The sequence below is a fragment of the Cyclopterus lumpus genome, chromosome 12 (genome assembly GCF_009769545.1).
Source record: "Cyclopterus lumpus isolate fCycLum1 chromosome 12, fCycLum1.pri, whole genome shotgun sequence".
NCBI lineage: Eukaryota > Metazoa > Chordata > Actinopteri > Perciformes > Cyclopteridae > Cyclopterus > Cyclopterus lumpus.
The window spans coordinates 7842326-7868080 of NC_046977.1; the positions used below are offsets into that span (position 1 = coordinate 7842326).

The following is a 25755-nucleotide window of genomic DNA, read 5'->3' on the forward strand; positions in this document are numbered from 1 at the left end:
GCCCACATTAGAGACATCAGAGTAAAAGTACCTCGACATTTTTGTCCAAAGCTCTGTAAAGCTGATACTGTAGATGTCTGTCGTAGATCTAGTAAAGTTGTGTAACACATGAAGCAAGTCTATGAGAGGTTTAGCACTTTTTCCTCATATGCTCTTTCCTCATTGGAAACAATTGTAAAAATAAGTTATATGGACATAGCCTTATAGTCGCCATCACTGTCAATCCATTCTTATTAAACCACATCCAGCCCTGATGAGGAACATGAGCTAAGTTTAAGAAGTCTTAAGGTTTAAAAAAATACTGATTAAAGATCTACATTTCATAACTATCATTGTTCCCTTTGTTAGTCATGAGTAATAATTGTCAGGGAAATTCTTAAGAATTGAAACCAGGTCTTTAGGATCTTTAAAAAGAATGACACAATCGTGAGTCATGTCCCAGGTACTGTAACGACTGTGGCACAGAACAGACTTTAACCCAAAGGCTTCACAAAGCAGGAGATCAATCTCAAAAGATTCACCAATCCCATAAACGGGCAGGAATTTAGGCAGGCGGGTTCAGACAGGCTAAATTAATAAAACAAGGATGGAAAGCATCCAGGGCGGACACAGACAATCTGGAGTATCTCTTATGGAATCTGACTGGAGTCTTGACAGGTATTTTCTTCTGGAAATCCAAGGCTATTAGCAACCTGTGGAGCTATTATTTCATGAACTTATTTAAGACCCTGTTTAGAAATGTCTGGCTTTTAGGCAAACGATTAGATAAGTAATTCATGTGATGGTAGTGTGAAGAAAAATTTGGACCAGCATTTAGATCTATATGTTGGGATATTTTAATGTCCGTGGATATGCTGCATGCCTGACTGTACATAAAGCCCTGATAACAACTCCTGACATTGTTGTTTCTGCTGACCTTCAGTGGCTTAACTTTCCACCTTGCTGTGATGCTGAGCAGCTGAGCGTGGGTACAGGTACAACCTCTGACCACACCCACACACGGCATCTGCTCACCTCTGATGTTGAGGAAGAGGCAGCAACAAAAAAACAAAAAAATATTGAGACACATTTTTTTTCGTTTTATGTGTGCACGAAATGTGTTTTAACCTGTGAAACACGCTCATAGTGGCCAGCAGCAACATTCAAGGCTCTCACGCATAAGCGGCTCCCCGGCCCGTGACGTCATTTCGGGGGCGTGGCTGTGCGTTTTTATAGCTTATTTTGCACAATAGCTTTTCTTCCTCAGCAGCTTCCATTGCTGTGGTGAATGTGGGGAAGAGGGGAGGGGAGAAAGAAACTGTTGAAGACCAAGCGTAAAAAAAAGGGTGGTGGGGAGGGTGGTGGGGGTGGTGGTGGTGGTGTGTGTCTGCGTGGAGGGAGTGACAGAGAAGCGGAACGACAGAAAGAAGAAAAGGGCAGCTGTCTCTGGAGGAAGTTATTGTGAGGGGGGCCTCATAGCGGGAGGAAGCAAGCTAGGAGGCGGGCAGGCAGGCACGCTAGCAGCGGTTCTATGGCTCAGTCGGCTGCTAACGGTGTGGACCAGGACCTGGCCAGCAAGAGGCTGCACTCAAGGTAGGAAGGAGCCTGGGGGGAACGGGGGGGGGGGTACGCCGGCACACATGGGTCGGGTGAATGGCTGTCAGGAGAGAGAGGGAGGGAGCGGCTGAAGGGACAGCAAACTGGGAGAATAATATAGGCTGCCAGCTCGGGGCTTTGCTTACTAAGGAGGAGTCAGCCGGGCGGAACTTGACCGGCCAGCTTTCACTGATTTAAAGCTCAAGACCCAGCGACAGCTCCAACCAGAGCCCGGTTCCAAGCCCCATTCCTGGCTCGGGTCATTGAGCTGCTGTGGCTGGAATGTACAGACTGAAAGGAGCCTCATCAGATGTGGACGTTGGAGGAGTGACTGAGTATGTGTGTGTGTGTGTAGGTGTGTGTGTGTGCGTCTGTGTGTGTGTGTGTGTGTCTCCAGGTTGGACACGTTCACAGCACGTAGGGCTTTGGTTGAAACGTGCCATGTGGATGCAGGACCATATGTACACAGTCAGGAGATGATCCCATGGAAGAAATCTGAACACAGATGCACATAGAGGTATTGCGTGATTGAGATGGATTTGTGTAGGGGAATGTGTCACTTTACCTCTTATTTGCATATTTGGTCTTTATGTCATAACCATGTTCCCACTCATTTGCAAAGTTTCTCACTGTTCTGCGCCGTCTTTCACCAGCTTGAACTTTTAACTGTCTTTCGATGGCAGTCCCAATTAAGAAGTATCAATAGTTGATTTTATTATTCAATATATTCTTGTTAAATTGATTGCTTGTCATACAATAGTGTTATAGGCCCATTATGACATATTCAAAAGCATCAAATCCTCACTTTTGAGAAGTTGAAAGGAAATATATTTGGTATTTCTGCTTGGGAAAAAAACTAAATGGCAAATTATTGACCGATTGTAATCAGTCCGAGTTATGAATGTTTTTTGACAGTTGCACCAACTAGACCATGGGCCAGTTTATCTGTTTGCCTTTCTGTCAAGTCATATCTTGACACCACTGATCAGATATTGGTAACACTTGTCAGAGTGATGCATCTTTGTTTAATATTTTGACATTTTGGAAATTACTAATCGCCAAGACACTGGTTACATTGTGTTAGTGTTCCTCCACGTATGTGCTAGTCAGTCAACTAGGATAATTCAGTAACACCCACGGATTATGCAAATAAATTGTAGGGAAATGATTCATCTAATAATAACTGCATGGTAACATTTTCCAAAGGAATGGTTGGAGGGGAGGGCTGCGAGTCAAATCAAGGTAATATGTGTGTAACTGTGTAACATACTTTGAGCAAGCACATTTTCTGCACTCAAACTTTATTAACAAAGTAACCAACATATACCGCTAACAGAACAGATTACATCCTTTTTTTAATTTGAAGCCCAGTGTCTGTGACACAGAGTGGACTGCTGGGAATAAGTGTTGAACGTTTTGAGGTGACTTTCATAAAACCTTCAAGATTGTGCATGACTCAAACACACACACACACACGGACACACACACACACACATGCACACACCCACAACCACACACAACCACAAACACGACAAATACACAGAGTCTCAGTGCTGGTCATGATCATATTGCCAGGTCTACCCTCAGTGACTGCTTTCTCTCTATTTTACAAGCTGATGGAGTCAATAGATGACCTTTCTGCAATGAGGGTTGGGTATGTGTATTTCTATTTATTTTTTGTCTGTAGCTGCTAAGGAAACGCAGACAAGAGACACAAGGATATTTTCTGCGTGGCCTTTGTAAACAAACAAGTCCTTTGGTTCCAGACATGAATTCAGTTAATTGGATATTGCTATAAAACAGTACCCTGTTATGCTTAGAAGCAACTCTGAAGTATTCTGAAGCATCAGATAACTGATTCTGTAAATTAAATGGCAGTCTGTGGACTAAAACTTTAGACTTACTGCTTTATATACCTTTATCCTGACCAAGAAGCTCATAACAGCTTCATGTCCTTATTTACATATATATATATATATATATATATATATATATATATATATATATATATATATATATATATGTCTTAAATCAGCTAAAGAATTGGCAAAATAACAATCAAATGAAGGTGTGATGACATCACCTCATTGGTAAAAAGATAAATGCCTGATGCTGAAGATGTCATTAGATCTATGTCATGTTCTTCACAGAGACCAAGGATCATGGGAATTGTTGCTTATGAGATGAAATTATAATTATTTGTCCCTAAATGTCGTGTTATGTTCCCTGAATGTTTTCTGTTGTTCGGACCATATTACATGATTTTTCTATAATAATATTGCTCCAGACAAAACAAGATTATGAGAAACCGAATCACAGAAATGATGAAGTTTTACAAGCAAATCTGACAAAAGAAGAAAGTAGGAGACAGCTCTGCTGTTAATGGAAGATTCATGCGCTGCAAGAGAAACACACATTCCTCGAGAGTTTCTCTTTGGTTTCCCTGACAACTGGCTGTGGTACTCTGTAATTATGGCTGGATCACCACTCTGAGCACAGAGCTTCTTAGCGAAGCCAAGAATAAAGGGGAGTGTAGTGTTGAACGCTGAATAAATGTGGAATAAGGATCCAAAAAAAAGAGCTCCAAGAAAGAAATGTAAATCCAAAAGGTGCTTATTTTTCAGAGGAAATAAATCTAATCAACATTTTATGATCCTGATTTATTTGGGTCATATTTCATATTCAGGTAGTTGCTGCATATTGAAACTATTCAAAATGTTACTATTTATTAGAATATATATTCCTGTTATGGGTTTATGTGACTATAATGGACGAGGTAGTGTACAGTAGCAGGTCTATATTGCAGCATTTCAATCACTGGGTCAACTATTTAAGTTGTAAAATATCTAGGGGGTATGTTGTATAAAGTTATTTTCATGATCAATTAATCTGCTTTTTAATTATTATTATTTTGTAACTACTTTTTAAACTGCTTCCTATAGCTTAAGTGCTAGTTCCAAACAGTCTAAACCAAATATATTACGCTTACAATGACGCAAAACACAATAGGGCTGCAACTCAATCATTTTTATGACCGATAAGCCAATCACGGCACAATAATATTGTTGTTTATTAATGGTCTCGACCGGTAAACTTTACAGCCCAAGGTGATGTACTGTATTTTGATAGCTGGTTCGGCCCACAATCCAAACACCAAAGGCATTCTGTTGACTATACGACAGAGAGAGCCAGTCAGAGTTCAGCTCACACAACCTAAACCTGTCCAATGTACGCTGTTATGGGAACAATACTGGGAGACTGTCTCTTTTAAACCACAGGCAGGCTATTATGGGATGAATGTCTCCCAAACAGACCAATTAGAGTGGTAATCAGAGGAGGGAATGTTAGCCTGCACTGCACTGATCCATTCTCACTCCAACCTCAAAGATGACAAGAATTAGAGCCACTGTGAAAATCCTCTCTTTGAGAATAATCCTTTTTTTTTGGGGGGTCTTTGTGTTGCCGTCCCTTCGCTTTCCTTTTCTTCACATGCCCATGAATGTCTTTCTCTCGATGTTGGTCTCTTACTTTCCTCATACTAGCCCCCCTTTAAGTTTGCTGAATTTGATCAAGATGAGTCCTGAGATATTGTCCGTTTCACTTGAAACTGCACAACTTTGGTTATTTAACAATGTCGCCTGGCGCTCTGAAGGCTCCACCCTTTTTCCACAATCTGTTTTAAAGTTCAGAGTTGTTACGGGGGGGGGGGGGGGGGCTGCACCATCTGCTGCTGGACTCAGTGTCCTTATGGTACCCCCCCTCTTTGTCTTTCCTTTGTCGCAGCACTTCTGTAATTACCTGCTTCAACTTCATTCCTTATCACGGTCACGCTCCCTTGAACTGCACTGCTGTCCTTGCAAAAGGCCTCAGCAGCCACCTTGAGTGGATGTCAGGCTTCTTTGCCTTTCTTTGTCAGACACATTTTAATTGTACGAGAAGCAAATGGGGGATAAAGGAAAGAAACACCTCCCTTGCCCTTCGTACATTCTGTGAGCCTCTTGAGGACACGTGCTGCAACCCTGTGTGCAGAGGCTTGCTTGATGCCATAACACTGGGGCAAGTTGAAGGGACAGAGTTTTTAGCTTGGTGAAATACATTTGATGTATTCTACATCATATATAGGATTGCTCAATCATAAACATATATATATATATATATGATCTTGTCATTTCATTGCCCTAAAACCTTTCATCCTCCTGGCTACTGCCACCAGGGCCTGTTTGCACTGAAGAGTAGCGTTGCTTCAGTCTACAACTGCGTGGGCCCTCCTTTAATGACTGAAATCTGCTTTCTGGAGTTATTATCCACCTTCATGTCCTTTTTCCCCTCTGAACGATTTCAGAGCTGGAGGGTTTCCCCCACTCCAGCACACCTAATTGTTGCTATTTTAAGTCTGTTGTAGCCAAGGGTACCTTGCACATTTGAAGGACTGTGGTAACAGTTCCATCCACTTTTCGTCGTGATTTACTTCTATCTGTTATGGCCAGTCCACCTAAAAGATGTTTTGTGTACTTAAAGTACCAGATTAAATGGTTCTGATGGCCAAAATATTTAGTATTGCCCACTCATATTTTTTACTGTCTCAATTATTTATATATATATATATATATATATATATATATATATATATATATATATATAAATAATTGAGACAGTTAGGTTTTGGTAAATATGAGCCAGACCGTGAGATGATATACATTTGTCCAGCATCAGAAATTTCTCCCTGCCTTTTTATGTCTTGATATCGATCCTTCTAATATATATATATATATATATATATATATATATATATATATATATATATATATATATATATATATAATGTTGCAATTCTATGGCAAGCACAGCTTTGTCAATAATGAATTTGTATATGATTTTCGCATCAATGTAATGAAGTTTAAGTATAAAATTCCCGGTATTAGCCCACACACATTGTAGTTTGGTTACTACACTAGATAATTAGATTTCTTTTCCCATATCGCCCACTGCTAGAAGTGATATAAGTAACGAGGGAACAATATACAGTAAAACACCACCTGGGGGATACTGCCAAGATCAAAGAGGATAGGCCTCTTTCCAGCTATGATCTCAGCTGCGGTATCAGCATCTGTTTCGGAGAGGTCAGGAAATTGTAATATTCACAGTAACAAAGGCACCGATGTGAATAATACAATGATTGATGACTGAATTCCATGTTGCTGCTTTGGTCACGGCCTCCTGGTATTGTGCTCTCACTTTTACTGTTCTCTGGGATGCTTGAATATAAAAGAGCCACAGTCATTGTCATCAGTAACACCTGTGAGCGATCAAAGGGGAAGCCCAGCTCTGGTGTAGAGGCACTGTGTAACTGGCACCAATGGGATGTCTGAGGCAAAATAGCGGTTTTAACTAAAAGGCATAAAATACTCAAAATCAAACGATTGCAGTAAATAAATGATTAATTAATTAATTGATTGTTTGATTGTTTGTTTATTTATTGTGCCTGCTGTCACAGCTTACACATTTTCATGTCTGCTGTTTTTTCTTTTTAAAGAGTGGCAGATGTTTGACTGGTCTGAAACGGCTTTGGGGTTGCCCAATGACATAGTACATACTGTGAATTTGGGTTTTGTTTTTATATCATCCTTTCTTTAATTACCATGAATGGAATATCGTTAATGTTATTAGTTACAACTCCGGCAAGCTCGTGTGACGTCTCTAAGGCCCCGACAGCGCAGGAGGAGGAGCATTAGTGGCACATTAGCAGCGCAGGCACAAGATGCATTCAGGTACAGTAACCACGTTTTGGCAGCGTTAAGTGTGTATAGCGTGATTTTAAAGTTACCCATTTCCTCCATGAATAATCTGCATAATATATATTGAGCTTTTAGAATTTTTCATTATTTGGAAGTGAAAAACGTCCACATTTCTTGTAGTAGTTGCTATATTATTTGTCCCAAGACTGTAGATAAATGAACATGGACATAACGTCTAAGTCATACATTGGTTATACATCGGAGTGACGATAATTACAATTAATTATGCACTCATTCTTGACAGTTATAGCGCCCATGACCTCATCTTCACTCACAGTCTTATTTGTGCTGGTTGGTGACCTAGTAATGTTTGTGCCAGTGTCAGCAGATAGTTGGATTAGACTGGGCCAATCAGTTCATTAAATTGTCCCGACCAAGCAGGTGCAGATCACTGGATTAGCAATTGTCTCTCTCTCTCTCATCCGTCCTCTCATTGGAGCAATGGTCAAGCTTAGAAGTATTGCACTGGCTTTGTCGTTCCCTGACTGGAGTCGTGCTCTCACCTAAATTGTTCCCCTCAGTACACACTCCCTCTTTCCAAGTGTGACTTGTCAGAACAATGGATCTCGCTGTCACAGCTGAGGACAGGTTGAAGAGGATGAAAAAGGACATAGTTCTGTTGGGCATTGTGAGAACATTACAACAACGGACAACTTCCTGATTACATTCAATTGTATTAGTGAAACATGCCCTTAGCTGTTAAATCAACATGTTTTTGCTTATCAATACAACTGTGACTGGAACTGCTCTTTTGTGGAATATTCTACAATTCCCTCTGGACCGGCTCGCCTGTGGGATTAGAGGGTTCATCTTTTGAGTTTTTGCGACATTCTGGAGGACTTGAAAATCAGATGTGATTTTTGTATTTATTTTTTTGGCTGGTGCGGGACTGTCTATACATTCTACTTGGGTTGTGTCCAGGTTTGCTGCAACATTGCAATTGCAATTTCTATGAAGTTATTCAGTGGACAACATGGACTTTTTCGAACAGAACAATTTCATCTGAACTAGCTATATCAGCTGATATAACTTACCGTCTCATTATCAATAAGTGTGCTGCTTGAATGCACTGCATCCCTTATTGTTTTTGGACCACCGCTTGTCTTGTTAACCTTTGCCCTCATGGCATTGGAGCCTTGTCCTCTGACTGGAGCAGAGAGAGCTATGTGTAGACTGGTCCACTGTGGACCCCGACCTCAAGCTATGTTAAGGCCGTTAACCTTGGAGCTGCAGGTGTATGTGGACAAAACACGAACCAAGCAAAAACACAGGTACTGCTTGAACTCTGCAAAGGGCCAGTCATGTGGTGATTTGTGTTGCTTGGCAAGCAAGGTTTTGCAAACCAAATGACCTTGGTGCACACTGATTCTAGATCAGGACAACTTGAGACGATTTGACCAGACGATCATGTTGGTAATGTAAATAACTATAAACAATACCTGTTTCAATAAATCCTTTTTGCAATTACGGTCATGTGTTTGGGAAACAGACAGAGGAGACGTCTGTATTTCCATTTTCCTTTGACTACCAAAGGGCTACAAAATGCAAACGTGCTTCTACTGAGTGAATTGGGCGTTTTAATACATTTAAGATGACCAACATTACAAGGAATCCTAATAGTAGTTTGAATGCAACGGAAATGATATAAACATTCCAGTGTCCCTTTACAACGGGACAATATAAAGAAAAGGGGAAACGGTAGATCAAATAAATAGATTTCAAAATAAATAAATAAGATGGGTCCCTGACCAGTTTAAATGGATAATCAGTGTCATACTTAAAGCGGTGTTTCTTTAATGCACCTATGAAACAAAAGCTTTTGAGTTTTCTGCTAAAGCTGCAGATGAAACTATATATATTATGCAGTATCTATATACGCTATAGTTTTTCAATGGTGCCATTTGTATAACAGATTAGATTTGAGGATAATCCTTGCTTAACTCTAAATTCTAGTGCAGTATCTGGAATTTAGAGCTACAGCTAAATCGGCTGGCCTTTAGTTTATCCTGGATTATACAAAGAATCTGGGGTGTATACTTTCTGTGTGTGTGTGTGTGTGTGTGTGCGTCTGTGTGTGAATTATTTCAAAGGAATGCATGGTAGTACACACAGTACATGTCCTATGGTCAACACGCTTTTGGCTCGATACATCGATATTTTGGTACATCCTTTTTTTGCCTCCTGAAATTGCTCTCACATAATGCCTGGTTTCTGATTTATTATGAACAAACACGTCACATAGTGTATGTTTCTGCTTAGCATCTTTTTAGGCCCAGCTCTATGATGCTTACCTTTTCATATTATTGAACTAGTGTCCATCAAATACTTTACTTAAAAAAAGTATTTTACATTCCCTGAGTCAGCATCATTGAGCCAGCAGTTGCCATGGTGACAAAGACATTGTAGAGGTGAATGGAAGATTCCTCTCCACTTGGCCTTTTGATATATTTCTGGAAACGTGTTGCTTTGATTATATCTCAGCTTCACAGTGTAGGAGAGCAGAGATACACTTGGATGGTCATGTTGTGAAATGGGAGTTAATCATTTTTTGTCCTGGTCACATGGATGATGAACAATATCAGTTAATGAATTACTCTATTATCTTTTCATAGAAATAATTATTATTCACAACATTCAAGGTTTCCCTTAATCTCTGTTGGCAATCGGCTTGATAAAGTCAGCTGATGATGTGAAAACAACTTTGTCTTTTTAAATCAGACAAACAAGCTGATGTGAGCAGTAATGAGTGAAAAGTGCACCTTTTTCAAGGTGCTCATCCATCAGCCTCAGACTTAAGTTGCTAAGGCAACAGTCCATAGATTCGGCTACAGACCTCGTTGTCATGGTGATACTGGCAAATTGTTCCTTCCTTAGAAGATATTGCAATGCCACAATAATAAGTGTCAATATCGCTCTACAACTCTTATTCATTTTATTTATTTATTTATTTGGACTACTTACAATCCAGATGATAACTATTAACTGAGGTACGAGTCAGGACGGGCCGACCCACAGCCTGGGGAGGAAAACCAAAACATGAGAGACATTGTTCTATCTCCGATTGTGCTCGAATGTTGATGTTTTCTGTCTTTCCCTCTTTGTATGTGTTAAGGATGGAGGCCTCTTGCTTGGAGTTGGCCTTGGAAGGAGAGCGGCTGTGCAAGGCGGGGGACTTTAAAGGAGGGACCGCTTTCTTTGAGGCAGCCGTGCAGGTCGGCACAGAAGACCTGAAGACCCTCAGTGCCATCTACAGCCAGCTGGGCAATGCCTACTTCTACCTCAAAGAGTACGGCAAAGCCCTGGAATACCACAAACATGACCTTACTTTGGCCAGGTGAGCATTGCTCCTTTTTAATAGCATAGTACAGAGGTTGAGTTGCCACTACTTGTTTTGAGCTGGTCAAAGTATTAGTTACAGTCATTATTTTTTGTATATAATGTAATAAAAATGACTAATTTAGCCTGTAATATGTACCATGTATTCATGCAAGAGTCCTCTCTTTCACCTTTGACAGTTTATCTATTTTGATGTTAACTGCTCCATTGTTAAAACAATAGCTTTTAATAGGGCCTTGATAATTTCCCTGTGGGATGAGATATTATTATGCACCAACCTGCTTTACATTTATGGAGTGATACACATTCCCACCAGGGAGTTGGATGTGGAGACTATTTGTGGCAAGAGGAGAAAAAGTCTGCCAAACATTGTTAATCTGTACATTCCACTCACATTCCAACGCTACAATGCCGGTTGAATATCTGCAAAGTTTCCATTTGGATTTGAAAGAGGTATTTTCATCCAGTCAGATAATTGGTGTTTGAAGCTTTGCCTCAATTGAAAGGATCAACAGTAAACATCCGTATTTTGTTTTTACGAATCACTCTCCAGGCTTTGAGAAAAGCCGATATATGTTTATCCCAGCATTCAAACCCCATGAAACTCATACATTAAGTGAAGTTCATGAGGCACTGAATGCATATTTGTTGGTGCTTGTTTGCTTTGGTGGCTTAAGGCACTACAACCGAGTGGCCAGCTCTGTAGCCGGATTGCAATTCAATTAGAAAACATGAATCCTTTTAGGATACGTCAGGATTTTGGCTAACAAAGAAAACTTTGAAGCTGGGTTCTTAGTTGTTCACATCACGAGTCGGCTCATTTATGCATTCAGAGCTCTCTATTGGAGGAATTCTATAATAATGATTCTGCCATTTGATGTATAGACCAGATGCATGAAGAGATTTAAGGATGTTAGTGTATTGACATTAAGTTAGACAATGACAATTCCAAGAAAAAGTGACTTTCTAATAGCAACAGTCGACAATACCAGCTGGATATTTAGCTTTAGTGAGTAAAGTGGTCCCCTGCAGTGAGTGCAGCTGGTTCTTCAGCGGGGAGCTGATCAACGACCCCAGGAGGATTTACTTTGTTACATTACAGTCTCATGTGGGCCACTGGGACCTGGACCTGTAAGTAAAGAACCATTTGGAAATGCACTGTACAGCATCTCCTCATTATATCTTCTCACAAAACCTCAAGGGATATTGTTTAACTAAGTCACATTTACAGTAAACAAAACACTTTTTGCTTTCTCAGAACAATAGGAGACCGAATTGGAGAAGGAAAAGCCAGTGGTAACCTTGGCAACACATTAAAAGTGTTGGGGCGCTTTGATGAGGCTGTGGTGTGCTGTCAAAGACACCTGGATATTTCTCAAGAGCAGGGAGACAAGGTAACATGCACGTTTGTTTTGAATTGATCGAGTCTACAAACGTCACATTCAGTTTGCTGCCTGTATTTTTTATTTGTTCATTAGATTACATCAAAACTAATAATTGAGACTTTTTTTGTATATGCAGTCATTTTTATACCTTTTTAAAAAAAATGTATTTCTGAGCATCATGAAAGATAGTATGTATCATCGATACTAATGTTAAAATGCTTAAGCATACACAACCATCTGGAAGCAAAAATAAACGAATAGATTAGGGGAAAAAAATGACCCAGAAAGACGCACAGATCATCTGAAGATAGATCCTTATGCAGCCTTTTTCCATTTGTTTTACCTTTCTCTTTTGTTGTTGTGTTGTTTGTGTTGTCTGATTGCAGGTTGGAGAGGCCAGAGCTCTGTATAACATAGGCAACGTGTTTCATGCGCAGGGCAAACAGCAGTTATGGGGCTGCACCCAGGACCCAGGGGACCTGCCTCTGGATGTCAGAGACACTCTGCAAAGGGCTACTGGCTTCTATGAGTATGTATTGTTGAGCAGTGAACTCGTACACATGGGGATGTATAATAGATGAACTCAAAAGCACAGTGGTAGCCTAGACAGGTGAGCTGAACAGCATTGTGTGGTGTCAAAATGGATTTTTATGAATGTTGAACAATTTCAACAAAAAATAGAATATTTTGCTTTTCCAAAAAATAGTTACAGAAGTCTTTCCACTAATGTTTGACAATACATCTGTTCCTGCGTAGCACAGCTTGACAGTCCTGACTTGATTGGGCTGTGTAGCCTGTGTTAAAACTACCTCTCCTGAGATCTTGCTCGCTTGTATACAGAATAACATTTACTTGAATTTGCCACTGTCCATTTATGTTCACAATCCCCTCAGTGCCTGATGCTTAAAAGCAGACCCACCGACTGCTGCCACTGTCAGGCTTTTCAGGTGGGCTGCTGTGGGAATTGATGATGAGATGAGTTGGTATTCAACAGAAAGTCATTCTACATTGTTGCTGCAGATTTCAGTTTATTGTCATCAAATCCGCAGAATTTACTCCAAGCGCTCCGTGAATGCCTTCTGGCAAACCCCAGGCTCATGTATGCCTCGCTGTTAAAAGATGTTCCTTCAGGCCAATCTGCCTCACAGCCCAGTTTTGCTCAAATAAAATACTACACACAAATCTCCAAAACCATTATCTGAATGAGTTCTTTGAATTTCCTTGGAGAGTTTCCGATCTGACATGCAGGTTTATCTCGATGTTCTAAATGTCTTTCTAAATCATGAGCTTCCAGTGTAATTGATCCCAGGTAGACTCTCTGTGACATTTAAAGGAAATTGAATGCAGGGAGTGTCATCTTGGAGTGCAGCTGCAGGGGAGGGAATACCATATTGAATAAATAGCCGTAAATAAGAGCAACAAATATAGTGCACTTTAATTTTGTGGATCATGTGGCGATTAGTGTTAAGATGCAACACATTTTATTTTAAAGCTTCAGAAAACAAGTGTTACATTTATTTATTGTTTTCATTGTATTTTTTAGTTAGTTATTTTATTGTATAGCTTTTAGGATGTTTTAAATTAGTTATGTAAAGTGTCTTTGAGTACCTTGAAAAGTGTTATATAAATTAAATGCATTATTATTATTATTATTATTATTAAATACTTTCTAATGGTTCATGAGAAAAATCCAAATCCATTAAAAATTGCCATAAATCGTTCCAGATATGGGAAGCAGGACTGTTCTTAAAAACAACTGACACATTTGGCATTGCCTAGATAAATGAAACATCATAAACCCATAATAATATTTTATCCCACTGGGCAATTATCAAGACCCTATTAAATACATTTACTAACAGTAGAGTAGTTAACACCAAAAGTGAAAGAGAGGACTCATACGTGGTTCATATAACAGGCGAAAGTTGTTTTCAGCGTTTATTGTGTTTGATAACTCATCATAATAAGCATACCATTGTTTATCAATATTTATAATTTTATTATGGGCTTATATTTTTATATTATGTAATGGTGACACTCATAGCAACAATTTACTTTAATATAATGTGCATGCTGCTGCTAAATTGGTGTCTTTTGTCTGTAGGATGAACTTGTGTTTGGTGAAAGAACTCGGAGACCGAGCCGCTCAGGGGAGGGCCTATGGGAACCTGGGCAACACCCACTATCTGCTGGGAAACTTTGTCGAAGCTATCAAGTTCCACCGTCAGGTGAGAAATTCAAGATCATATTAATACCACTAAATAAGCGCCAAGTCAGATAAGAGCAGTGACTTTGCATCGCCATGTCAACAGCCTTACTTACAAGGTCGTTCACTGTACGGTTATTCAGGAACTTTGTGGCTATTGCGTTGGATTGCACGGAATGGGACTAGAAATACATATTAAAAAGATAATATTCTTTCATCTCCCCTTATTTAGATCGGGTTTTACAAATACTGTGAACACAAACACAGCTTCCTGTTTGGTTTGCTCTTTCCATGCCGTTGACACGCACAGTAAAATGTGGTTTGCTGGAGTTTTGGTGGCTGGTGCTCATGCTGTGTGGCTATGACATGCTAGCCAGGGATTGTCCTCCCTGCAGCCACAGTTTCACTTTGCAGACTTCTGTCGTGGTCGCGTTCAACCGCTTGTGTGTGCTTCTTACGTGCAGCCCAGAAGCAAACCAGTGGTTCCTTCCCTGCTGAATAAGCAGGCTATTGTGCATTTGCCTCTTGTCGAGAAAAGATCTTACCTAGTTTGCTTTGCACAGACTTCAGTCGGACTGAAATTGTACATGCAAAATAGCCGACTTGCCCATGCACAGCCAGTTTGAAAGTGAAGGAGGTATTTACTTGTCCCATTATATTGTACCTATTACCTTCTGAATTAGTACACATAGCAGAGTTGTGGAGATTGCATGGGTGGCAGTGAGTGCAAGAACAGGGATAGAGGTGAAAGACAATATCGTGTTTCATTGAAACCTGCGTTATTTTCCTGTAGGATGCTAGCGGGAGATGATTACTCATGCTAGTCCGAGCATGTCTTGCCAGTAAATAACACCTTGGTGAGCTTTCCAGTGGATCACGATCCACCACACCCTGAAGCAACACAGTGGGCAGAGACTGATGACCTCTCATTGAAAGAAAATGGATGAAATTGGTTTCTTGGAGAATCAGTCACATCCACGACTTCATGCTCCCCGTGTTTTCGGTCACTCTTCATTGTATACCGCTTTTTTTTCCTCATGGGAGAAGCCGGCCTCTTCTCTCTTCCCCATTACAGATCTATCAGTGTGCCATAGAGGAGAGCACACTTCCCTTAAAGGGTTTTGGAGAAGCTGATTGGATGCACCACCACCGCTGCTGTAGCAGCACATCTTTTTATGAGATTGTGTGCCCAACAGAGCTCTCAACGTGAACTTGCCTCTGCTTGTACCTTGAGTATAAAAAAAAAACACAATGCAAAGAGTAAGGTGAAATAACTTGAGTTATAGCAGCTAACTTTGACAAATTAGCTGCTATAATTACAAGGCATGTTTAAGGTGTTGCGCTGACTTGACCTCTCTGCTCTGTCATTCACAGCGATTATCCATAGCCAAAGAATTTGGGGACAAAGCAGCAGAACGACGAGCCTACAGTAACCTCGGCAATGCCCTGATATTCCTGGGCCAGTTCAACACCGCGACTGAATACTATAGGTGAGGAAAGAGGAGAGTCTGACATCTAGTGGAGGGAAGGTGAAGTGAAGCTATTTCAGCAAAAGTACAAAATATGCCGGAAACATCCTGAAACACTGAAAAAAAAGTTGTAACACTATATTTCTTCCTTTCCCCTTCACCTTCTCAACTCTCTCACTCATTTGTCAACTTGCTTACCTTCTAGATCTTCAATGTTTCCTTCACTCAATTTACTCCTCTGTTTATCTTTCTATAGGAAAACTTTGCAGCTGTCCAGGCAGCTGAGGGACCAGGTGATGGAGGCTCAGGCCTGTTACAGCCTTGGAAACACATACACTCTTTTGCAGCAGTATGAGAGGGCCATAGACTACCACCTGAAACACTTGTACATAGCCCAGGAGCTTACTGATAGGTAGAATGAGCAATATCTCTCTCTCTCTCTCTCTCTCTCTCTCTCTCTCTCTCTCTCTATATATATATATATATATATATATATATATATATATATATATATATATATATATATATATGTGCATGCACACAGACATGCATGAGCAAAGGAATATAATTATAATTATAATTTGTCTGCATGTTTATGTCTCATTAGAGTTGGTGAGGGCCGTGCCTGCTGGAGTCTGGGAAACGCATACGTGTCTTTACAGAACCACAAACAAGCTCTCCACTATGCCCGGAAGCATCTGGACATTTCTAAAGAAGTGAGACTAATTCTTAAAAATATCTTTGGTAAAGCCAAGACTCCTTGCATTCAACCTCATTTGACTCATCTGGCTCTGTTTGTCTCTTTGTCCCTGCCTCTTAATTTCTTCCACAGATTGGAGACAGAAATGGGGAACTGACCGCCAGAATGAATGTAGAGCAGCTGATGGAGGTTCTGGGGGTCAATGAGAGCGACCTTTCACCTTCCAGTTCAGAGTTTGAGATGCAAGGTAACAGTACAAGTTATCTTTACCTTTTATACAACATATAATGTGTTAAACAGTGAGCTTTAGAAGTGCTGGTAGGCAGATTGTGTTCCCTTCAAACAGAGTCAAGCTAGCTGTATCCCCCTGTTTCCAGTCTTTATGCTACGCTAAGCTAACTAGCTGCAGCTTCATATTTAACAGACACACGTGTGCTATCAATCTCTCAAGGCAAGAAAGCAAATACGTGTGTTCCTTATAAAGAAAAGTGCACACACATACAAAGAGTGGGAGAGTCTGATTTCAGAGAACCCAGCATGTACTGTATGTTTTTCATATACTCTCTATATGACTGTTAGTAATGGAATTATACTTGAAAACATGACATTGTCTTTGTCTCCACTAATTCTAGATTTTCAGACAATGTGACGGGTTTGGTTTTACACGGACCAGAATAAATGTCCCCGATTTATAGTTGTATACAATTAATGAGAGTAGTTCATAACACATACGCTTGTGTCAAAGGTCCACTGCTTTTAGATTGACTGTACATTGAATGAAGTAATGACATTAATGTTTGCATCTCCCATTAGGATTTATTCTGTTATGGATTTTGTATAATCAGGAATATTTAAATTAATATACAACTAAATGTTTGGTAAAACAAACAAGGAAATCAATCTTAAAGGATAAAATATCAACTCGATGAACTTTATTTCACTTTGGTCCACCAGTGGTTTATGTGCACTTATTTCTTTGGCACAGTGGCAATATACTCAGGCGTAGGAGTCAAGTAGGAGATTAAACTCTCTCTCTGTGTGTGTGTGTGTGTGTGCTTGTATTTGTGTTTGTGTGTTTGAATTTAAATGTAAAAGTCTATTTGCACTCTGCAACGTGTGGTGTACTTCCTCCCATCTCTCAAAAATAGGAAGGAAACAAACAATATCCTTCAAGCTCATGAACATTGTTTATAGGAATTTAAAACGTATGGATGTTACTGAGAGTAGAACTGCAGCTAGCCGACTCTAAAATCTATTTCGCAATAGCTTTTAGTTCCTGCACTTTTAACTATGTTTGACAAAAATAACGTGTCGGCTTGAGCACGCTAACCGGAATAATGTAAATCCAACTGAACTCTTGATTTTCCCCCCAGTCTCAATATGTCTTCCAATAATAAAATGTATTATTATTATTATTATTATTATTATTATCATTATAGACTCCCAGCAACTAATAGGGAGCATGTGATATACAATGAAGTGTGTAGGAACTGTACAGTCTTTATGTGTACAGTCAGCCCCCGCCCTCCGGGCAGAAGCTTACACCCATGTCCTACATTTCACTCTCGGGTGCAGAGCTGGCGAACAGACTCCTATTCAGAAGTTTGGTTGTCTATCTAAACCGCAGATCCACACCGAAACATCATGGGGCCAATGCTGACCCGAGAATTAACAAAGAGCACCTTGCATGCTTGTTTTAATTTCAGACTGAACTGTTTGAAGGATTCTTCAGTTGTGAGATAAGTTGTTTCAACGTTATGTAATAATCTTTTTACTGTAGGAGCAAGACCCAAGTTCACCAAGAGAAACAGCATGGACAGTGTGGAACTGTGGAAGTACTCTTCAGACAAGGTGAATATCTCCCTCACATTTCACTCCATAGGGACATGCGCCTGTGAATGTGGCCCCCACACCCCTCTCCCCAAAGGATTATCAATCCCGCTCTCACAATATGTTCTTCTTCTGCAGAACGGAGAGAGCCAAGACTTGGAACGTATGCCCAGGAGATCCAAGAGTCAGCTGTCACAGCCGGGCAAAAGAAAAGGCTATCCGGACAGTCAGTCATCAGATGAAAGGCCCTGGTTGGACTCTCCTGTTGACACGGATGACATCACTGTGCAAGTCCCACCTCCAGTGCCAGTGAGTAGCTTCAGTTTATTTTATTACTCGCCAAGTTTGCTCCTTCAGCGGTGCCAGATAGAAGCTTTTCTCCGGACGGAGCCCAGACAGCTGTTTCCCCTGTTTCCATTCTTTACGATAAGCTAACCAGCTGCATATTAACCATAAAAAGTGCTATCAATCAAAGATTTTTGTCACATCTTTTTTTTGGGCTTCGGCCTTATAATATTTTCCACTTCAGCCCCCTGAAGTGTTTCATATTAGCCTATTCGGAAAATATTTGATCAATTTCTTTTAATAATTTGGAACTGATGTATAATTGAAGCTGTGATTTAGAAAATGTAAGTTTTGCACTTTTTGACAACACACATATCGCAGTTTACAGAATATATATAAATAAAGTACTCTTCAGTCTTTTAATTCAATCACTAAGAGCCCAAGAAAAGATGAGTTTGATCTTTCTCCTAGAAAGCATCAAGCGGACTGACTGCTGAATTTCACCAACTACACTTTTTTGCCTTCTTGTCTGTCAGCTGTCCAAAATGTCTTCAGGGCTTCTGCTTTAAAAAAGAAATGAGAGAAATTACAGAGATTTAAATTGGGAACACTTCCCTTAATTTCCCACGAGGTTATACAGTATTATGTTAGAAGTCAGATGCAGTGCAAAAGGTGTCTTCTTATTAAATGCCAACAGTGCTCCATTTGCTGTGAACTAGATTCTTAATGAATATGGCGTTTCACAGCTGTTGTATCTCTACACCACCGAATCATGCCTTGCTTCTGTGTCAATGCTAATTGTCGTAATCGGCAAGCTGACGTACTAGAAAAGAGTGGAAATTACCGGGATGCGTAATGATAGTTCATCACGAGGGACGAGAAAGCCAAATGTCGGTGATCCCGATGACTTTGAAGCATCCCCTCTTCAATCTGTTCAAGCCAGCTGTGCATCTGTGATCGTTCTTTCCTCCAGAAGTTCACTGTTGTGTCTTAAGAACCAGTTGTAATCATGTCAGGGTGCAATGATCAACGATCCATCAGTGCCGCATTTTAGCAAATAAATGAGTCTGCTTCAGGCCGTTTCTAGATCCACTGATATGAGTGAACTGTCATGAGGCTATAAGGACACACAGTACAGAGTTGACACAAGGTCGACCGACTCCCTTCGTTTCTAGCTGTCAAACGTGTCACATGGTCTTCAGCAGCAGATGGAGTTCATTTCCATTTGAGCTGTCTTCTCATAAATGTTGGCCTAAAACTTGATAAAACAATCGACTACTTACTCGCTCAATCTGGAGCTTTCTACCTTATCACATGTTCTTCATTAGCAGATTAAGGACTGAACCTTTTCCTTGTATCCTTCCTATGTAGTGGATTAAGATATTGACACAATGGGTTAGAATTCACAATGTTGATATATTCTAGTAAGAACTGCCGTCGTCTTTTATTCTTCCCTTTCACACACATCTTCATTTCCCTCCGACTCTCACTCGTGTCCTACCGTTTATTTCCCCTCTCTCTCTCTCTCTCTCTCTCTCTCTCTCTCGTCACATGTTTCATTCTCTCTTGGTTGGTCCCTTTGGACTAATTGATTAATTAAACACTACAGAGAGGGAAGTGAAGAGATCCACACAGAGATCATGGGGACGAGGACAGAAACTGCCATAAATCACAGCGGATTTGTGTGCAAATAACACGTAAATAACATATCAATCACATGAGAGCTTTTTTTTATGGGCATAACAGAAGATATTCTTTTTTTATGAATGGTATATTATAGAACTTATATTTTTTTGAAAGACATCGGTGGTTCTTGTCATTTGATCAGTTGATCTCTGCTGGCTGCCACTGTTGGCATGCAATGTACTCAAGACTGTACCCGTGCACCCATCTTTTCACCCCCTTTCTCCCCTCATCCCCTCCTCCCATTTGTTCCACCCCAGCTCACCCCTATGCTTGATAATGTGACCTTGATCACAGAGCTGCTACCCAACCCACAGGGTCAACCCCCCTGCTTCCCATAATGAGTTGTTTTCCCACAGTGGATGAACAGGATAGAAATGGCCTGCAGGAGAACCACAGAGAGAGAGAGAGAGAGAGAGAGAGAGAGAAAAAGAGAGGGAGACAAATTGGATGGTTGAGATTAAAGGAAGGCTGGAACAGAGGGATGCAACAGGGGAGGACATTTTGGGGGAGGTAGTCTAGTAGAGCAAGGGAGCAAACAGAGAGGGAGGGAAGTGGAGGGTGAAAGTAGGGGAGACAGAGGTGTGAGTCAGGCGTGAGGACAGAGCGAGAGGGAAGGAATAAAAGAGAGAGGAGGAAGAAAAAGTGCTGCCGGTAAGATATTTAATTGATGTTTTACAGCTTGAACAAGGATACCAGAGGTTATTAACTTAGTTATTTCCTTTAGATCTTTAGCACATGTGACTGTATGTATTTGTGTGAATATATGTATATATGTATATGATTCTACTTTCAGGGAGTTGTTGTAGTGTAAGTGAAGAGTCTTTTATGTTAAACAGTAAAAGCTGTGTTTAGTTTGAAACATCGTTTGATTTTCAATTTTAAAAAAAAAGAGTTCTAGGGGAGAACGTACTAGAATGGAGATGACTGAAATCAGCTGCCTGCTGACCTACTTCACATCTTGCTGTGAGGCAAAGTGATTTCAACTTCCTCCACTAGTTAGTGTTATGTCACATATCTTTTCTGTCTCGTGGCATATTGTTAAACTTGCACATTGTGGTAATGGCGTTAGTTTGTCTCTAATATAAAAGCTTTTTGACGACACGTCTTATCACTGTTTTCAATCTGTGACGCTTACTTTTAGCTCGTCTCCCGGTGACCTGCTGGTGGACGTTTGGTTGATGTTTTGGTATCACAAACCGCTTCTGCAATGTAGTGTGTGTGTGTGTGTGTGTGTGTGTGTGTGTGTGTGTGTTCTTGTCGAGTATGAGTCGTTAAATTGAGTCCTAATCCATCTTTGGTTCAGTTAATTAATGTTTAGTCAGTTAAAAAAAACATATTGATTGCAGAATGATATGATACTGTATATGAGTTTATGCTGTGAACTGACCTCAATAATGTAGTTTAATGTTTTGTTGTTCTTCAATAATGACTACTTTAAGTCTTACATATTCTTTTTTTAAATTTTAACTCTAACTCTAAGTAACTCTAACTTTTTATGCTTAATTAATATTCCTTTTATCTCAGTTTTATTTTAATGAGTAAAGTTACAGTTTTGCTCACAATCGTGATGCATGGCGTAGAAAAAAAACCCTCCAGAAAGCAGTTCTAATCATTTCATCTTAGCTCTGCTGAGTAAAAAAAATGAACATTTCTCTTTTGCTCTTCGTGCTTATTCATATTTTGGAACGTGTCCCAGGCATTTCTCAGTTCAATTCAGGAATTCAGCCTATTGTTTTGCTTTTAGTTTAACTAGTTGCTTTTAGTATATTTACTTAAAAAAAATATGTTTTTTATTTGTGATTCTATTGTTTTTGCTTTGTCTGAACATTTTAATTAAATTGTTAGAAGTATATTATGTTCTCTGACTTTTTGATTGGACAGCAGCTTATTCTTTTACATTTTTTTTATTTGAGCTCAGTGTTACAACTCAACATATTCTATTGCCGTATCATAACGGATTGTCAGAATATTTCAATAGTGCTTGTTAAACAGAACAAATTCATATTTGAAGCTTAAACATTTTTCATGCGTATGTTGTTGCAAAGCTTAAACATATTAGCTCAACCTTGACATTGGATGAGGGATATTGTGTATGCTTGGAGAGAGCAGTACTGCCAGAGGCTGGCTATTTGTGAGGATATGACACATTAATAGCATTTAGTCAGTCAGGGATTGAATTATTGATCGGCTGATCATTGATTTGACCTATTTGCTCATTTCCAGCTCTGCCAAGTTGTATTTAGTTGGTATCTAACACGTGCACTGCTTTAGTGTGACATTTTAAAACGATTAACATTTTTAATTACTTTTATATTATTCAGTCAATCAACAAAATAAACCCCAGAATGTTTTAAAAAAGCAGTATCTGTTGACATTTCCATCTGCTTTTCAAGGGTGCCACTATGTGGGCAATTTTACTTGAATACAAATGGGTTGTATATTTTTACATGACATTTTATGATATTTCACCACCTTCAGTATCTAGGCCAAGGGCAGCCCGTGTGAGTTAATCAGATTATTTTTCTCATTCACATGCTGGCCTCCTTGAAAATCCCCATTGTCATCACGCAGATCTGCGGATCATATTTCTTGTCTCTAGGAACAACATAACTGGGGAGTCCCATGAGATCAGAGACTCACTCTGAAACGTGGCAGACATTTCTAACCAGAGTGTTTTACTAACTTGTCCTGTTTCTTTCAGAAGCTGGGCCGGGACCCGTCCGATGAAGACTGCTTCTTTGACCTCCTTAGCAAGTTCCAGAGCAGCCGCATGGATGACCAGCGCTGCCATCTTGATGAGCCGCAGAACGGAGACGACGGGGAAGGTGCCGCGAACTCCGTGCCGTCCCTAAACGAAATATTAGGTTGGTTGAGAAGAGTATTCCCACACCTATGTTGGTCCTTTTTATTGGCTATTTTAAGGACACGTGAACTCCGTTTTGATAACCGGACTTCTCTCTTTTCTCCTAGATCCTGGCATTACCACTTCCCCCCAGACTGAAGAGCTGTTTGATTTGATTGCGAGCTCCCAGAGCCGCCGTCTAGATGACCAGAGGGTTAATGTCGGTAACCTTCCAGGACTGAGGATCACTCATAACAATCTGGGACACTTGGTGGGTGAAGGAGATCATCAAGAACCCAGCGACGACTTCTTCAACATGCTTATCAAGTGCCAGGTGAGGCTACGACTCCTCTTAGATTCTTAATTATTAGTCTCAGAATTCAGATTGTCGTACAAGGATGAGAAGAAGTGGCCCAGGTAGCATTATGGCCACACTCTAAATGTAACCATCTCTCTGACTGTAGTCCTCTAGGATTGATGATCAGCGCTGCTCCCCACCAGAAGCCGGCCCCCACGCCCCCACAGTGCCTGATGAAGACTTCTTCAGCTTAATCCAGAGGGTGCAGGCAAAGCGTATGGACGAGCAGCGCGTCCAGCTGCCCTCGGACGACCAGGACGACCAGGACGACCCGGACTCGCCTGATCCCGAGCCGCCCGGTGGTTTTTCCAGCTAGGACTCGGTGAATAATGCGGCGTGAATTCATGACAAGCGGAAGAAATTAAAGGAGGGATGAGCCAACATTTAAAGACGGCACTGAAGGGTGAACTAACACGATTTTTTTTAAATAACAAGACAGATTCCATGTGCAATAGGTGGTGCCCTGTCAAATGTTGCTCGATGTGTTGTGTTCTAAGTGTGTGTTTAATATAAGGGGAAAACAAAGCAGACTTCAAGCTCGATGCCGTAAGAAGGAAATACATTTTGAGATAACATGAAATAATGTACTCGATCTAATGCCTTAATCAGCATTTTTTGTTTTTCAGACTGAAGATTGTATTTCCTGCTGCCAGATGTGTTCTGTAGAGGCACATGATGGGCATAAAGTGTAAGATGTACGATTAATAAACAGACCTACAGGCATGAGTCGTGGGGATCACAACGATATGATGATGGTAACTGTATTGATGAATAACATCTGAGAAATTACAGATTTGCACTAAATTCTTAACCAGTTTTATACAGATATGAAATATAATGTATATAGCAACTGTTCTTATCAAACGATCAATGGTGCTTGATCATTAAAGGGTTGTGGTTCCCACTGCTCATAGACAACTGGTTTTATTTGTGCAGTATTCCGGATCATCCAGTGAAACTACTTTGGTCAGTTTAAAATGTTCCACTCATTGATAACAATGCTTCATTTTCGTTTTCTGACAAAGTAATATGATTTATTTCCCACATACATGTTATTCATGTGCATTCCTGCATTTATATAAGTGCATCTCCTAACACAGTATGCAGTAACCGAGGTTACCGGGGCAAACGACATGAAACGGCTGCTTCTTTTATCGATCCAAGAATAAAGTTGTGCGAGGATTGCAGCTCCAGTTATGCGTTTCTGCTTCGCTTTGGAAGTAATGCATCCCATAATGTTGTCAACATCTGATAACAGACGACTGCTTACTGTCATTATTATCATCCCTTAACATAGACATAGAGGCAGAATGGATAAGATCAATGTGTGATATTTTAACTAATGCCATGAACAATATTGAAGCACGACTAGTGTGCTGCCTCCCGGTGGTCAGAACCTTGTATTACCTCTGAGAAATACAGAGTAATACGATGTATTGGGGGTGGAAGGCAACATTATAATGATAATATTGCCACACAATACAGGCATGACTATTCGCATAACTTTCCTCTAGTTTCAGCAACAGTGTTTCGCCAACTTGCACCATACATGTTCTCATAAAGGTCCGAGTGTATCCTTTCAGTTCAGTGTACATTTAGATATATTCTTTGCCATAACAGTTCCCAAATCAGCAGGAGAGGTACATTTGAATCGGCTAAGAGTTTGAAACCTCTTTATAATGGTACCGTTAAAAAAAGAAGTTGACAGTGCCGATGGGCTTGGTTTTCATTCTTAAGTCGTGCATACCTCATTTTTGTACCTCCAAAGCTCATGAACTGAGAGTTCTGAACCAGAATGGATCATGAACCACGTTCACGGTGGTTGTGTTTGATTCGTCCATCTTTGATAAACAACACATTGGGAGCTAAAGTAAATATTTTCTTTTTGTGAATTAACATTTTTTAGAAAGTTCTTGGTACGCTTCAATTTGTCTTTTGCCATAATTTGTACATATAAATATATTTTGTATTTATGTTCCATATGAGGACATGAATATGTCCCCTCGTGCTTTTAATAAAATGTTTCAGATGTTTTTTGGGGTTCTATTCTTTTTTTTCTTTTTATAGTTTTAACAAAAATAATGAATAGTGTCATTACACTATTGGTACACATCAATTCATCTGTTAAGCTTCTGACAAATACACGAGCAACACTGACCTCTATAGCACATACATATCATCACATTCAAAATCAAACTTTAATACGTAGAACAAGACTCGACGTGTTGGTTTACTTCCAGTTTGGTTGCATCACCAAGATTCAGTAATTTAATTTTAATAAGAAAAAG

General features: G+C 40.1%; 1 protein-coding gene across 2 annotated transcripts; it reads left to right on the plus strand.

The window, feature by feature from the left end:
- The first annotated feature begins 1225 nt into the window (after positions 1-1225).
- gpsm1b (G protein signaling modulator 1b) lies at positions 1226-25500 on the plus strand. 2 transcript variants are annotated; one of them, XM_034547143.1, is made up of 15 exons: positions 1364-1572; positions 1931-2092; positions 10483-10704; positions 11965-12100; positions 12478-12620; positions 14196-14319; positions 15672-15787; positions 16023-16178; positions 16374-16482; positions 16599-16713; positions 18247-18317; positions 18435-18605; positions 22969-23131; positions 23238-23443; positions 23574-25500. In XM_034547143.1, exons 3-15 carry the CDS (start codon positions 10484-10486, stop codon positions 23781-23783), a joined length of 1941 nt encoding a protein of 646 aa, XP_034403034.1. In that variant the 5' UTR covers positions 1364-1572; positions 1931-2092; position 10483; the 3' UTR covers positions 23784-25500. The 2 variants fall into 2 exon arrangements, with proteins under 2 accessions (XP_034403033.1, XP_034403034.1); XM_034547142.1 differs by lacking the exon at positions 1931-2092 and having other exon boundaries at positions 1226-1572.
- Positions 25501-25755: the final 255 nt, after the last annotated feature.